Source organism: Sphaeramia orbicularis, chromosome 3, assembly GCF_902148855.1.
Source record: "Sphaeramia orbicularis chromosome 3, fSphaOr1.1, whole genome shotgun sequence".
Classification (NCBI taxonomy): Eukaryota; Metazoa; Chordata; class Actinopteri; order Kurtiformes; family Apogonidae; genus Sphaeramia; species Sphaeramia orbicularis.
The window spans coordinates 47,116,128-47,132,236 of record NC_043959.1 but is presented as its reverse complement, the minus strand read 5'-3'; the positions used below and the strand labels follow the sequence as shown (position 1 = coordinate 47,132,236).

General features: G+C 37.8%; 1 protein-coding gene across 1 annotated transcript in view; it reads left to right on the top strand.

Annotated features, from left to right (window-relative positions):
* The window catches only part of nedd4a (NEDD4 E3 ubiquitin protein ligase a), a 28,018-nt gene that overhangs the window by 3,160 nt on the left and 8,749 nt on the right, over positions 1-16,109 (top strand). The window contains exons 3-11 of the mRNA XM_030128159.1: positions 1,360-1,438; positions 1,539-1,577; positions 1,776-1,829; positions 13,420-13,470; positions 13,861-13,922; positions 14,106-14,208; positions 14,949-15,112; positions 15,207-15,321; positions 15,820-15,984. Of these exons, the coding sequence (XP_029984019.1) occupies positions 1,360-1,438; positions 1,539-1,577; positions 1,776-1,829; positions 13,420-13,470; positions 13,861-13,922; positions 14,106-14,208; positions 14,949-15,112; positions 15,207-15,321; positions 15,820-15,984 (832 nt within the window). The remainder of the gene's footprint in view (positions 1-1,359; positions 1,439-1,538; positions 1,578-1,775; positions 1,830-13,419; positions 13,471-13,860; positions 13,923-14,105; positions 14,209-14,948; positions 15,113-15,206; positions 15,322-15,819; positions 15,985-16,109) is intronic.

Below are 16,109 nucleotides of genomic sequence, written 5' to 3'. Positions count from 1 at the left end.
ATCATGATTCCACCTTTATCATGGCTCTGTTACTACCTCCAGAGGCATTACAAAGCCATGATAAAGGTGAGACCAAATGATCCCACCATTTCGTAAACTCAGACATTTTTCCAGAGTAAAGGCAAAATATTCCTGTAGCAGAAGTGCTGTGTAAAAGGGGCTAGTGATTAGGACTGGAGAGACTTTGTTGTTTACCACGGCACGTTCACAGAATTAATCTTTTATTCTGGAGCTCCTTGTTTATAAAGTGAATTTACAAAAACTAATGTGAAACTTATCAGATCTTAGAGAAATTAAAAATGATCCACAGTAAAAAAATAAAAATAAAAAAAATAAACAAAAAGTGTCAAAAATTACAGAAGCAGTTGTTAATAAACGGTATCCATTACTGTGTCAGACATACAGAGTTGTGTCTGACAAGGTATTCTAATATGAACAAAGCAATTATCATCCTCTGTTCTATAACCAAAAATTTGGTGTGATTCCACTATATTTAAATTGCAATATAATGAATACAATTTGATATATATTTTTCTCTCTCAGATTTTGTCCTTATCTGCCTATAAATAGTTTTCATCTGTCATACATCATTTAATTGTTCCGGCAGTAAAACCCTGACAGCATCAATCACAGTCATTAAATTTAAATTTGTACTGCAGAAAATACTTTTTGTAGCTTGTCATGTTCCTGCCAAAACTGTCAGCCAATTAGCAGTTCAATCAGGGGACAAGCAGATATTTCTCATCATGCATTCAGTTCTTGCACCTCTAGATAAAAAAAAAAACAGTGATTTTGCAGTTTATCTCAAAGGTCAAAGAGTAGAACTGGTTCAGGTATTCTGTAGATGGACTCAGTCTAGCTTCCAGTTGCATGCCCAGGTGGTGCTACACCTGAATGATCAAACTAAAGGTTATGCAAACATATTAAATTTACTGTTAGTTAACACTTGTTACTTAATACATCACTAATGATGAAACTGTTCTAGCCATTCACTGCCTAATGTGTCCCCATAACTGGGTAATGGATAATGTGAAAGTGGTTTTAATCTCACAGAGTGTCAAACTGCTATAAGAGTTTCCGTCAGAACTATTACATTGTTTCTTAAGTCAAATGTATAAAACTAAAAATGTAGAGACCTCTGTCAAAAATACAAACCATTAAAACATAAGACCAGATCATACCTATTTTTAATATTCTGATTATTGTGGACAGTGTTCCAGTTTGTATCTGCTTGCTTGGTTGTCACAGATTATTCATGATTTTGAACCAGATACATTGCTAAAAATAAATGATGGAATAATTGTACAGCTCTAATAACAACTCAGAATAAATGCTTTTTGTTCTATTCTTCTGCTGCAGTGATCCATATACAAGACTGTCCCTCTATGACCCTGTCAATGGAGAAATCACAAGTCTTCAGACCAAAACCATTAAAAAGGTGAAGTAAACATTAACATTTTCTGTCAACCTTGCATTTTACACATGGACTCATTTTTTCTTCTTTTTTTTTTTTCTCTGCTATGTCGTGTAACTTGAAGTCATTGGATCCAAAATGGAACGAAGAATTCTTCTTTAGGGTAAGTGAAAAATTTGAACTGACTTCAGTATTTAGAGTATCAGTTGTGTTATTTACTTAGTTTACTACATATTCTAATAATACTCTTATGTCAACATTGTGTATTTATAATCTTTAATATTAGACTTGTGGACACTCACATGTTATTGTACTGTCATTCAGTTATGCACTGAGATTTAACTTTTATGTCATGTTTCAGGTTGATCCCAGGAAGCATCGTCTGCTGTTGGAAGTGTTTGATGAGAATCGTCTGGTAAGTCTGTTGGGTTATACTTTTTGATGGTACCTATTGTAAGATTGATCGCTAGTTTAATTTCACACCGGTAAACTATACAATCTAATAGCTTTAGTTCATTTTCAGACTTTGTTGATGCTTATTTTTATTTCATTTTGTCCCCTGTGTTGTGCTGAAACACTGAGCTTTTTACTCTTAAGCTTGCTGATACTGAGAAAGATATGTGATGTCAGTTAAAAGTCGGTTTGCTGCAGACGGACATGTCCTAACTTATAGTAGTAACACATTCAGCATACTGGACACACTCCAAAATGTTTATGCCTGGAAATAGAATAACGAGAGTGTGTAAATTTAAGAAAATAAAACTATTCAGAGCTACAAACAGACATTTTACAAATTCATCATCCTGTTTAAGTTTCCATATGTGTACATACATACTATAAAACACATTTATGTCCAAACAACTCCGATAAGGGTACTCCAGTTTGTCATCCTGTCAGACTCATCGCTGCCCTTATTTTGCCATGAAACATGCAATATTATTGTTCAACTGAGATACGTTGTTATTCAGAGCTGTAAATACGGGTAAATCTGGCTACCATAACACTGTGTGGTTTTAATACCACAGAACTGATGAAGATACTACATGAAGAGATGGTATGTCACTGAATGTTGTGGAAGGCATTGCATATGGTTTTGTTTAGCAGTAGTTTTGTAAGAGCTGAGGTTTCATGCAGTATGTGTTGTTGCATGAGGTTGTAGAGCTGCAAAGAGGATATGTTGTGAATATGAATGCCAGTCTACTCTTACTGATTACGCAGTTAGTGTAACATTGTGCACAGCTATTGAAAAGCATTTAGGAGACCCGTGGTTGCAAGATGATATCAGTTGAGCAGCTGACCCAGTTTCATGCTGGCTTGATGCACAGCAGGCCTCAGACACCTGATGGCTCTGAGGAGTCAAACTGCACAGTCATTGCCACCATAAATTAGCCAATGACCAGCCCCAAAGCACCCAACCAAATATCCTTTCACAAATGACACAGATGACATATTGTCATCTCTCACTTATTACAGTATAGTGATTGGTTTAGTGTTGATATTGTCAAATTGGCAGCATTTTATCAAGGCTTCTGGTATGGGTACTGGACGTGTGATCATGGGTTTTGGGCCTTTGGTGGTCCCCCCAGGAAAAGCACATTTTCACACATTTTTATCTAATGTCATTACAAAGCATATGAGTTATAGATTTTCACTTCACACCTATACTTACTGCATTTGCAGTAAAAAAGAGAACTGAAACTAATATGCTCACGGACACAAGAATGAATGCACTGTATAACATAAATTGTGACTGTGCTATATAGATGTATTCACTTTTGTTGCCATTGTTTTCAGAAATTTCAGTTATATCTATGTTTTGTAGTTTAATGAACATATATCTGTATACTCTCAATAATATCTCAGTTGAAACTAACCCTAAACATTAGTAAAATTAACAAAATTTCTAAGTGTTACCAAAACACAGTAGAAAACACAAAGCATATTTTTTTCCCCTTTTAATAGGGATGGGGTTCTTAAAAAAAAAAAAACACTTTAAAGACAGATAGGTGTGCACCTGTTATACTATTATAACACAAGGGAAAAATTCTATTTTGTACCATACAATATAATACAATACAAGACAATTCAACACAGTTAACATAGTTTGCAGAACTGATTTGTGGCCAACATAAAACCCTGAACTAAAACCACAAATGAAAAGTTTTACTTGAAGTCAGACTACTGTTACCTGAATGATTATTTGTGGATTAATTTTGGTAGAGCTAGCTCTTTATTTGCCTTTCAGTTATGATGTGTTTGGGCAAATCTTTACCTGCCTCGACCTCTCCATCAACCTGTCCTACTGGTAGAGTCTGCTTCATAATTATAAAAAGCAGCAGCAAGATTCTCAGTGTGAGTGTATGTGTCACACAGACTTTTATAACCAATTACCTTTTCCTCCAGCTGCTAAGATCACATGCTTGTTTTATTCCACTCCCTCTGTCTTGTCACTGTTGGTATGAATTGTTCCAGCTTGATTATGTGTATGGATTTATCCCATAGTACAAATGATAAACATTGTAAATGCTGTCATTCAGTTCAGTTTTAACACAAGAATTTAGTTTTTCTTTAAAACTTTGCACTTCTTATGTGCCAGGCTGAGGTCAGCTTAGCTGGATGCTTCTGGAACGTGTGGTTATCCCACTGGTTTACAGTCACATGATTAGACAAACCTGGGTGTGACAGACTTAGCTCTGCCTTGTCATGCTCCAGGTAGATTTTGTAGAGTTTTAGAGGGTGTGTCCACACTATGAATGCGTGTGTGTGTGTGTTTCCCTGCGAGTTTCACACACACAAAAATGAGAACACAAGACACTTGTGATTTTTGATATGTGGGAATATATCTCTAAATCTACTTGTAAATATTCTTTAAAATTTACTCATTAGGTAGGGTTGAGGGGGCCCTGGACCGACTCATCAAAGGGCTGACATACAAACAACTATGCACTCTCACATTCACACTTAAGGGCAATTTAGAGTAGGTACACGACTTTGGACTGCGGGAGGAAGGAGGAGTACCGGGAGAGAAACTATACAGACATGGGATGAACATGTAAACTCCACACAGAACAGAAGACAGTTTTCATTGTCATCAGAGATTGAAATTTCGAGTTTGCTAACCTGATATCAAGACCTATCAAAATTTATCATAATTTCCTTCCTCCTTTTGGAATAAAACTGTGAGGTCTTTTAGACATTAGCACCACTCTCAGGACAGTAAATCTGGAGTAAACTGTAGTGTAGAGTCTGTGAAAAATGTACAGTTTGTTCAGAGTTTAGCTCTTCTGTTGGTTCCTGAGCAGGTTCAGCTGTGAAGGAGGATAATGAATTAGCGCACCTGATACCAGGAGAGACTACAGTTACACACTGGTGTCTTATCCCCTCATTGGTCATCTATTGATTACTCTTTCAGAGGCAAAAAAAATCATATACTTACTAAAATTCTTTTCAGTCATCACATTCATGTAATGTCTGTGTAGCAGGCCGTTGCATTTTTGAAGAGATTGCATAAGTAGATGTTACTGTGATGTTTACAACCCATTTGATTAGAGGATGTCATGGATCTAGTGGGGAGAAAATGTTTAACACTGATTAAACTGATTAAAGAGCTGTGCAAAAAGAGTAGATACAAAACTTGGGATATTATTCAGCAGTAGTATTGAACTATGCACTACGTTTTTGTGTAAATAATTGAAAATGTAGTCCAGAACTTTACAGTTGGTCAGATCTAGCCTGATTATCCTCTGAATTTGGGGTTTTAAACATGAATGATGAAGACATGCACTGCCCAGTGTCCAGTGGGATTGGTACTGAATCAAAAGCAGCTAGTAAATTAGAAAATATAGACTTTCAGTTTCTTTCGGATGATTTTATTTACTGTGTAGTGTTTTGAGGAAAAAGGACTTGTGGTATCATGCTCTAAAACCTGACCAGCCATCTGTAGGACTCCAGGATTGGTTTAGTCTGACTTTCCTTCCCCTTTGGAGCTCTAAAAGCCATTCTAAAATGCCTTTCTAACTGTCTGATTGTTTTTACTCCCAGACAATTTAACTTTAAATTATGTTTGGGTTATTTTATTTGCACCTATAGGTAGATTTGGGTTGCACTGAAAAATCCAGACTCACGTTTTATAAAAACATATGCATACAATACAAGAGACAAATATGCTTAAAGTACATAAGGTTCCAGTACCTCTCTGTACTTAAATACAATATTGAATGGACTGTTGGAAATGTAGTTATTGCAGTTTTGTTGTTACTTAATATCCTTATACCAATAGTCTGTGAAATGTTCTTTTGTTGATATTGGGGCCAGGTTTATTTTAATAATTAACATTAATATTATTGGCCTCTTAAAATCACATGACTTGGCTTTCTATTGTCTGCCTTTGTTGCTCTTATGGTCTGGTTGTACTCTGCCTGCTATTGTTACATTAGTAGTAATGCTGCTGGTGGGATGAGTGATTAATGGCTAAACACATGGTTTCCTGTAAACAGATGATGACTTCCACCAGAGATCTGAGTGAATCATGTCTTCATTCTGGCTGCACTTCCTACTATTACACATTATACTGAAAGTGATTTGGTTGCAGAGTAATGCCCAAAAATAGGTCATCCTGGCTCACAATAGGTCATCTTTTAATAAATGGGACTGTCAACAGCCATGGACAGGAAATCAGACCAGCCCTGACTGTTACATGAGGTGTCATATAACTGGTGTCAAGTCACTGTCAACGTTCTCACAGTCCTTTCTTGTCCTTATCTACTTCTATCTTCTGTAGACAGTGACATAGTATGTTAAAGGTTACTGTACTTCTGTCTCTATGTGGTTAAATTATTTGTGCTTTGGTGTTGGCATTCTTTCTGTAAGTTTGATGGCATTTGGGAAGACATTTTCCCTCATATTTCCAAGGCCTGTGAGGTTTTGTTGCATGATGTGCGATTTTGCAACCCACTCCTCAGTTTGTCGTAGAATTATGTTGAAAGCCATTTCCTTTGATTTCCTGTAATTTAATAGTGGTGGGTAAAAATATTTGTGGGGGCACAGAGCAGCAGAAACATTAGAAGCATAGCAGCAGCAGGAAGTAGTCTTAAGTGACTCGCCTGAGACACAGTTTACCGGAGCTTCTGCCCAAGATGCAACGTAGTGAGCTACCATGTTGTTGCCTTTCTCTCAAAGGGGTAAACAGGATTCAGAAGACTCGAAATGACACATGGCGTTAAGACAGTTATCTGGAAGGAGATGCAGTTAACCTGCAAAGTTGATGAAGCAGATCAGCAGTGATACTTTGTCCTCTGTTTTAGTATGATTTGTTTTGCACTTACAGTTGGAAGTTTCCTAAAGGGGCAGAACCTTAGAGATTGCTCTAGTTTCAAAGGTCGTATGTTTGGGTCATGTCTCCAAACAGAACCAGTGACCTCCTCTGACTAAAAGCTGAGATCAGCCTGGACAGGAATGTAGGTTGTCACCAGAGCTATTTTGGCAATGTACAGCCGCTAATGATTGTGATCACAGAGCAGAACTCGGAGCAGTTGCTTTGCTTGTCTTTTTTCCTACCAGCAAGTTATCATGCAGAACTCACTGGCACTGCAGGGATTAGAGAGTTAAACGAATGGCACGTCGGCTCCGCTTGCACTTTGCGTCAAGGAGAAGCAACACGGACCCTCTGTCAGAGAGCCTCAGCAGCCATGGTGAGGAGACTGGAGTTAGTGTGTCAGCTCGTAGCCCCGCAGAGAGTCTGGCGCACAATTCAGTACACTTGAAGGTGACTCCTCTGTCACCAGATTATAGTAATTTACAGCGATACTCTTCAGTGCTTATACCAAGGGTTAATACTGGAGGATGTAATAAGAAGAGCATTCTGCAGATCTCACTGCAGCCCTGTGGAAAGCCAAGTGGGGACGTGGATGGCAGTGTAGAGGATGGAGAACCAGGAGGAAGTGAAGGAGGAGCAGGTACTGGCTCTGACGGAGGCTCATGCAGCAGCAGCATGGCCAGTGACGCTGGATATTGCAGCAGCAACAGCATCTTTGAGCCAGAGGCTTCAGAAAAACACAGGACTATCCAGGAGAGGAGTCTATTCTGCTGCAAGACCAAGGTTCCGTTGAGACGGTGTTCCTCCTTGGTTATATTTCCGAAGAGCCCCTGCAGCACACCACCTGCATCTCCAGAAAGCCCAGTAGCTCTACCCGCTCTCACACTAGCAAAGGGTTCTCATCAGTCATCTCTCCAGGCACCAGCAAGCGAGTCCTCTCAAGAGGATGAGGAAGTGACTTGTCAAGGGTCCATCACCATGGCAGTCAGTGGTCACCGTCTTCCAAAAGGAAGCTGTTCAGCTGAGTGTAGGGACACTAAACATATGGTGCATTTTAATGTTCCTTTACAGGATGAACCAAAGTGCAAAATGGAGAACATTAGTAAAGTAATGGAACATCCACCAGCACTGGACAGATCAAACCGTCACTCCAGCTGTGTGCTGCTGCACTTTGCCCACCAGAGACCAATCATATCTGGGAAAGGAGCTACAACCACAGCTACAGTCAATGTGGAATATCCAGAGTCTCCTCACCAAGGCGCGCATCCTGAGGGTGAACATGACCCTCACAAAAAACTTTATCGCAGTACCTCTGCCTGCTTGTTCTCTTCAGTTAAACCTTCAGAGAAAAACCATAAATTGAGTTCAACAGGAAAAGGCCAAGAAAACCATTGTCATCGTGCTATTCAAAGGAGCTTTTCCCTTGAGGTGCCGTATGCTAATACTGGAATTTCATGTCATGTTTCGAATCCAAAGCTCACCAGTCCATGCTCTCCACATGTGCACATTCATCTGTCTCCTTGTTGCCCAGCTAAATTACCTAATACTGTTGCCGATGCAAATACAATCCTCAAAGGGAGTAATCCGTCTAAGAGCCAATGTCGTAATATTAAGGTGAGTGATTCTCAGAATTATCCCTCTTCATGCTCACAAGGAAAAGATTGTCATGTCCAAGAGTTCACAATGATGTAAGGGTTTTTGGACAATGTCTGATCACAAAGTGCCCTACAAAGCTTCACTGTGCTTCTATGTTGTTCAACTGGTTCAAGTGGATTCCATTCTGCTTTGCTTTGGCAGCTCAAATGACACCACTTGGACTTTTGGTTTTATATGTACAGGATAAAATACCTACTTTATTGGGTTGGCATGAATACTGCTCATTGCTGTATATAAATATGAATCTTATCATTGCTTATACCCGTATTGCTCTATAAACAGCATTCAGATTTAAAGTCTTCAGAACTGTTGTTTACTTAGAGTCAGCCATTAGGCTCCTCACAAGACAGAGCTACATTCAGTAACTGAGAAGTTAGCTGCAGCTAAGTCATGCAATTAACAAGCCCAATGTGGACAAACATTCAGCAGTTTCCGGTTACATTACAGTAAATCCATTTACATTTTGGGTTCCAAGAAATCATAAATGATATGATAAAGTTGTCCATCTTTTGGCTGTTGAGTCTATTTGTTTGTTAGTGTTTGAATTTACATTAATTATGAAATAGTTTTCCATTTTTATTATTCTGTTAACGCTATGAGTAATCGTCTTAAGTATTTAGCCAAGCTAATTTTAGCGGTGGGAAAAGCTGTACCCCTTGCTGATAAAAATAAAGTGCCTCTGAAATACTCCCCCTGACTCCAGATAGTCTGGTGGTCTGTAGCACTGCCCAGTCCCGTGGATTCAAATTTAACAGCATGATACTAGAGCAGCGCACTGTCATGACAGCCATCTGTGGACATGGTGTGTGTGTGTGTGTAGTAGGGGTCATGTAATGTAGGCTGGATGGGAGTGTGAGCCATTCCCAGTAAAAGGATGGTGTGTTCCCTTCCCTATGGGTCCCCCTGCCAGGCAGTGTTTGTGAAGTATCAGTTGTCGGACCCCCCTCCTTACCATACACACATATACACACACACACACACACACACACACACACACACACATTTAGCAGGTTGTCAAGTAAGAAGGTCTCCACTGGTAATTAGCAAGTACATTTAACTTTACAGGTCTAAATAAATGCTTTTGTAAATATAGATTTCATTTCCGTACTTTAAAATGTCCCTTAAGCACCACCAGTTACTAATTAAAGCAAGTATCAAGTACACTCAGTTTGCTCTTGAGCTTTGATGTTTATTCACCTTAATTCATGCCTAGTCTAGTGTCACATCACACATCTTCTTAGAAGTCTGAAACAGATATTACATGGTGCCTCTGCCCACAAAAAGTCAGCCCCCACTCTATAGCATGACACAAAATGCTCTAGAAGAAACGTGTAGTGTATCTGACTTGTTTAGGTTTTTTTCACTGTAGTGTGGCTGCCTAACAGGTTGAAAAAACCTCTGTTCTTCTTTTGTACCATTTTTAAAAATTACAATAATTAGCTACAATAATGTTATCCTTGCAAACAGTCCGTTGTTTTTGTTATTCTGTCAGAATCAAAATGTTGTATTTGCGTTCATCATGTTGCTTCAGTCAGGAATATGAAGAGCTTTTAAAGCAAAATAATAAGACAAAGATTTGGATTTCAGTATGTCTGTGTTAATCAAGTTTATCATATTTGAAATGACACAATGGATTTTTTTTTTTTTTTTTTTTACAGTATTTTTACGTCTGCTGTTCTTATCTGCAATGCCCTTCTAACCCACACACTTATATCATCAGTTAATGAACAACTAGCTCTACCCACATAACACAATGAAGAAAATTGCTCTGCTGTGTCATATGTCAAAGTGTTATGAGCACACATAATTTGTGTATTTTGTCTAATTCTTTCTTAATTTTTTTGGACATAAATAAGTAAAAGAAAATCAGTGTGTTTAGTAGCAATTGCCAAAAAATACTTTTCTAGGGAACAAAATTGTGTATCTATTTCAGTAAGAACATCCCTTTACTGAGTGTCTGTATTTGACTGCTAGTACATTGTTTGTGAAGGGGATGGACCCAATACGAGTACTGTGGAAAAATGTGACCTCTTTCTGGTTTATGTACTGAACAAGTCCAATGACCACAAATGTTCTCTGAAAACATGACTTCTCCATCTCATTATACAGGTTTAACTTAACATCATCATGACTGACACATGCAGACCATAGAGTCCAGCTTTCAGTCTTTTTGTCTCCTCTTGGTGTCTTTTATTCCCCTCTATATATTTCCAAGATGTGACATCATTATTAGTTTATCGGATCAAGAGTTTATATAAAGACTCTTTGTTTGCCTGCTTCAGAATTTTTGTATCAGATTTTCAGATTTGTACATTTCATAAGCTGTTGTCCATTTGTAAAAACTAGTTTGTTGCTTTTGTATAAAGATGAATATCAATGAGCATGCTCCACAGATACCATAATAACCATATTTTTGCAGTTCGGCAACATCATACATTATCAGCACTGCTTATTTTCACATGTAAAAATGACTTGTATTAAATGTCTGATGAGTATTCGGAGATGGTCCATATTCAGCATTTACCGCAGGATCCTGGGCAGAGTTTTGATAGTGTTTTCATGTGTTCAAAGCGTATTCTTCCACTGTTAAACTGCCTGACAGAGCGTCCCTCATCCTAAATCCAAGAAACTCCCAGTGGACAGAGGCCATTCCACTCTGTATGGTTTGTTTGTGGCAGATCTAGAAGTGACCTTTGTGACTTGTCAAACCAGCGGGCTGAGTACTGAGTCAAGTTTATTCAACAGAAGATCATATATACAACTTGTCTGCGATTGTCTGTGTAGTTCAGAGGATTTTAGCTGAGCATTAAAAGATATTACGAGCTGTATTGAGAAATGTAGTTTGATCTCTCAAAGTGACAAAATTATCTCTGTGGCTGAAGCCTTAATGCACTGTAGCTGTAATGGAGGTGAAATGAGGTCATGACAGAGGTGAAGATGACCTCCAGAGAAGCATTTGTCTATATTTTAGGGATGTAATTGTTTTCATTTTTTTTATTAATTTGTAGGTTATATTATTGATTAATTGAGTAATTGTTAGGAATATAAAAAGTTACAGAATGTTTCACAAAGCTCAAAATAATATCCTCATATTTCTTGTTGTCCACTAAACAATTCAGTGTACTATTACAAAGGAGGAGAAAAGCATAAAATAATAATATTTGAGAACCTGGAATCAGAAAATTTTGACTTTATTTCCTTAAAGAATTACTCAAACTCTCTGAAGCTTTTTATTATAAGTAATCATCATGACATTAAACACCACAATCAATCAGTCAATCAAGTTTATTTATATAGTACTTTACAACAACATGAAGAAGACCAAAGTGCTTCACATCTAAAAGCATGATTAAATTATGAGATAGAAACAGTTTAGTCAAATACCATAAAAATGCATAAATCAATGATACAATACACAGCGATAAAAAAGACCACAGATTAAAACCTAATAGTGTCTCAGCGCTAAGGGTTAAAAGACAGTCTGAACAATAGTCAGGAAAGAGCTAAATAAAAATTCAAACAGATACTGTCGGATACGGGAACTGTGCTGGAGTACTTTAATAAAGTTAGGAGTTTAGGGAAACGTTATTGGATCATCCATGTGGATCGACTGCATAAGTAATGCCGAAGTTTAGAAATGTCACTACATATTCAATTGTTTTTAAAAAACTCTGCATTTTCTACAATTCTCTGTTTACTAATTTTCTCGGTAAATACTGTATACATGAATACAGGTGGGTTAAAGAAATGGAACTGCATAATGTTAAGAAGACATAAAACACATTTTTGTAAACCACCAATACACTTGCTGTTGGAAGGGACCATATAAATGATAAATAATTAAAATACTAGCAAACTTTCCATTAGGCCTGGCAGTGCAACCTTGACTGCGCTGTCACTGTGTGCAAAGTGTATTCTCAAAATGCAATGCAACCTTAGAAGCAGCTCACAGATTTCAAAAGAATAACAACATTAAATTACTGGGCTTTGTGCAACATTGTTATCTGATAATAAACTTCATATCATTGGGTATTGGATTATGACAGTGAAAAAGGGAATTTAAGTACATCGCCTTTGATTTGACGGACAGAATGGCATTATAATTACTGTTTTTGGGCACCTAATACCTTTCTAAGACATACTGTACAATGTCCACTTTGTTCAGCTACAGTTTCACATGATAGATTAAAGGATTCTGCCACTGAGGTTAAAGTCTTTAATTATTAAGTACAAAGGACATAATTACGGAGCATATGAGACTGTGTGTAAAGGTTACTCAGGTATGTTTTGATAGTGTCCATGTAGCCTTTCTTTTAACCTCGACTTATCTGCTTTTTTGGCTGCTGCAAGGGCAGGAGGAAGGAGGCCTCCATCTATATTTGTTCACATAAACACACTGTACTGCTGTAAGACAGTTTGACCTGCTGTGGGTGTTAATTTGGTCACAAAGCTGACTCCAACAGCACAGTGCGTTTGCCTTTTAGCCCACTGCCTACAGCAACCGCCTTAAAGGCATTCATGAACGCGTGAAGTATTTAAAGCAAAGACAATTTATCTGACAAATGGTACTTTATTTTTGGGCTGAGTCTCCAGCAAACACAGCACAGCCACTGGTTGTGAGGTGATAAACACATTTCTATGTAGGTCACATATTCAGGAGATACATCAAATCAAATGACTAATTGTTTCAAACAGGAAATTAGTGCATTATACTTTTTTTGTTTTTAAGATAAAACATAATCACCATCTCTATTTGTCATAAAAATCTAGTAGTTTAAGAACTGGTCTCTGAAAAAATAGGCCTAGAAAACTAATTTTAAGGTTTCATGGAAGACCTAGTTAGAGGCAAAATACCACTAAACAAATCAGTGTGGGTAACACATTCACACTGCGTGGTCTTGTGGGAATAATATAGCGGTTCTCATTCCTTCAAAGACATCTGAATATCAGAACATGTCTAGGCCAGTCAGCTGTGTGCGGGAGGAGTTAATACTGTCATGATCCTGACATCTATGTGTCTCTCTTTCCCTGTCAGACACGTGATGACTTTCTGGGACAGGTGGACGTCCCTTTAAATCAGATACCGGTGAGTTGTCGCCTGTTCGAGAACACTTTCTGGAAATCTTTGAACTTTATGTACTGATGTCTGTGACTTGTTTTAGTTGACATGAGTTGGATGTAGTTTGTTTTACAGTACTCACCCATGTGACTGTGTAAATATAAATATGAGCACCCCTATTCTAGTGTCTGTTCCACTTCATTGTCTATAGTTTTGGAAACACACTCTGTCATGTTTATGTTATGTTCCTGCTTTTGTTTTATTATAAATACAACACCCACAAATTAGTCCTCATGGTACACTGTCACCATCATTTCATGTAATGCTATCCCTAAATAAGATACAGTGTCACGTAGTAGATTTATGTATGCAGCTATAAGTGTTTAAGCCTTTCTTTTTATGTTTTTTTTTTCTCAGACAGAAAATCCTAATACAGAAAGGCCATATACATTCAAGGATTTTCTGCTTCATCCACGAAGGTTGGCATGATTTCATGGTTTAATATTTTGTCTTTTCCTGTTTTTACATTCATTTTTACTTATTTTGGCACACATCAACATGGGGCAATAATTTGGACCATGTTTATAATTTGTTTTAAACATTTGCTCTGACTCCATCATTTCCTTTTTCAAGAGAATTTTTTTTTTGTCATTCTAATGCAGCCATAAGTCTAGAGTCAAGGGTCATCTGCGTCTCAAAATGACATACCTGCCAAAAGACTCAGGTTCAGACCAGGAACCTGCAGATCAGACTGAGGACACAGATGTAAGTTTAACCAGTGTTTGTCTAGCAACAAATTATCACTCACTGTTCTCCAAAATACTGTGGACCCTCTACATTTTTGTATATAATCAAAATAAGGTTGTGAAGGCTGGCTTTGAGGCATTTAAATCATAATTTTTTTTCACCTTGCATCAGCTTCTAAGATCAGGTCTGTGGTGTTTTGTATGTAAACATCTTAATTGCCAAACCCAAGCACAAATTAAGGCAACTTGCCAAGTGTTTTACAACATCACTGTTTCACAAGAAAATGCTGAATGCTCAATCACCATGAATCTGTTCCACTTACAAATGCATGTGTAAATCATTATATTTTATTATATCATTGTATATTAATGAAAATGTTCATGAATGCTATATGAACTGCTGCCCTAAAAATTAAATTAATTAGGTAACTTGATTGCTATTTCATAACTGTAACCTAAATTGTCATTACTATGAGATTGTGACTATTTTCTGTTGCTGATTGTTGTTTGTTATTTTCTGTATTGCAAAATGATAAATAAGTAATAAAAACAAAGTGTCAAAAAAAAAAAGAAAATGTTCATGAAACCAAAACTTGTTTGGACACTGAAAGTCACACTCAGAGCTTTAGTCCTAGTCCCAGTCCATAGGGTTCCGTCTGGTTGCCAGGTTTCTTTCTAATGTGCAGTTAAACTGCTGACATTAGGACGCAGTGTTGTCCTGCCTGTGTACTCTTATAAACATTTGTTGATGTTGTGCAGCCTGGTTGGGAGTTTCTGGAGGGTCAGGACATGTCAGGTCCCAGACAAAGCCAGCTGCTTCCTGCTCTGCCCCCTGGCTGGGAGGAGCGGCAGGACAACCTGGGAAGAACCTACTATGTCAACCATGAAAGCAGAACCACACAGTGGCAGCGACCCACCATGCAGTAAGTTTGCAACATCAGCTTTGTTACTTTCTTTATGAAATGCTTTCAGTACTGATAATAAGACATTTTCTATGTGTTTTTGTCTCCTAAACAGAGACAGTGATTTAGAAACGCAAAGACTGATCAATAATGTGGATGCCGAGCATTCTTTTATCACACGCAGACAGATCTCAGACCACGATGAGAACACCACACGGGAGTCTCCTGAGGTATAGTTGTTATGGTAGTTAGAATTTTGTTCAGTCCTTAATTGTTTTCTTTCTCCTCCGGTGAATAGAAAGTTTTTCTTTTCAGAGGAAATAAAATTACATATTTTCCAATCAAAAAGAGAGAAAAAAATATTCAAGACATGACATCAGGTTTTCATAATTGAATATTTGGTGACATTCAGTTAAGACAATTGTAATTATCACAATCTACAGTTTTTGTAGAAATGGGGATTGTCTGTTATTTGCTCCAATTTAACCAGTTGTCCTTTACTGATGATGGTCCAGTATTTACACAGGTTCAGCTGTTTTTCTTATTATCACATTATGGTTGGTGTGTAATTGAAACCAGATGTTTCATTTGTAGTTGTAGAAAGGCAGTTTTTGCTCTTCCTCCCTGGACACTACACTGTTAAATGTCAGTGATTATTATTAAATTGAAAGTATAGTAGCCTACAATATCTTTTCAAACAGAGAAATCTGACTGAGCTTATCTTCTAGAGCTGGGAAATCATCACTGAAGATGAGTCCACCTTGTACCACAGCAGTAACCAGATCTCATCACCTCCACCACACCCGCCCATGGAGTTCCTCTCATTCTGTGATGATATGAGCAACATGCACATTTCAGGGGCCACAGCTGGAGAGCAGCGCACCTCCCAGACGGTGAGTCACTTTCTGAGCAGCATACGGTTCTTGTTACAGAGACACATAGTGAGATTAATGTGAACCATGAGGTTTCAGTGAGAGAGAGGGCAAGTAAATACACATTAATGGCCTAATGATCATCG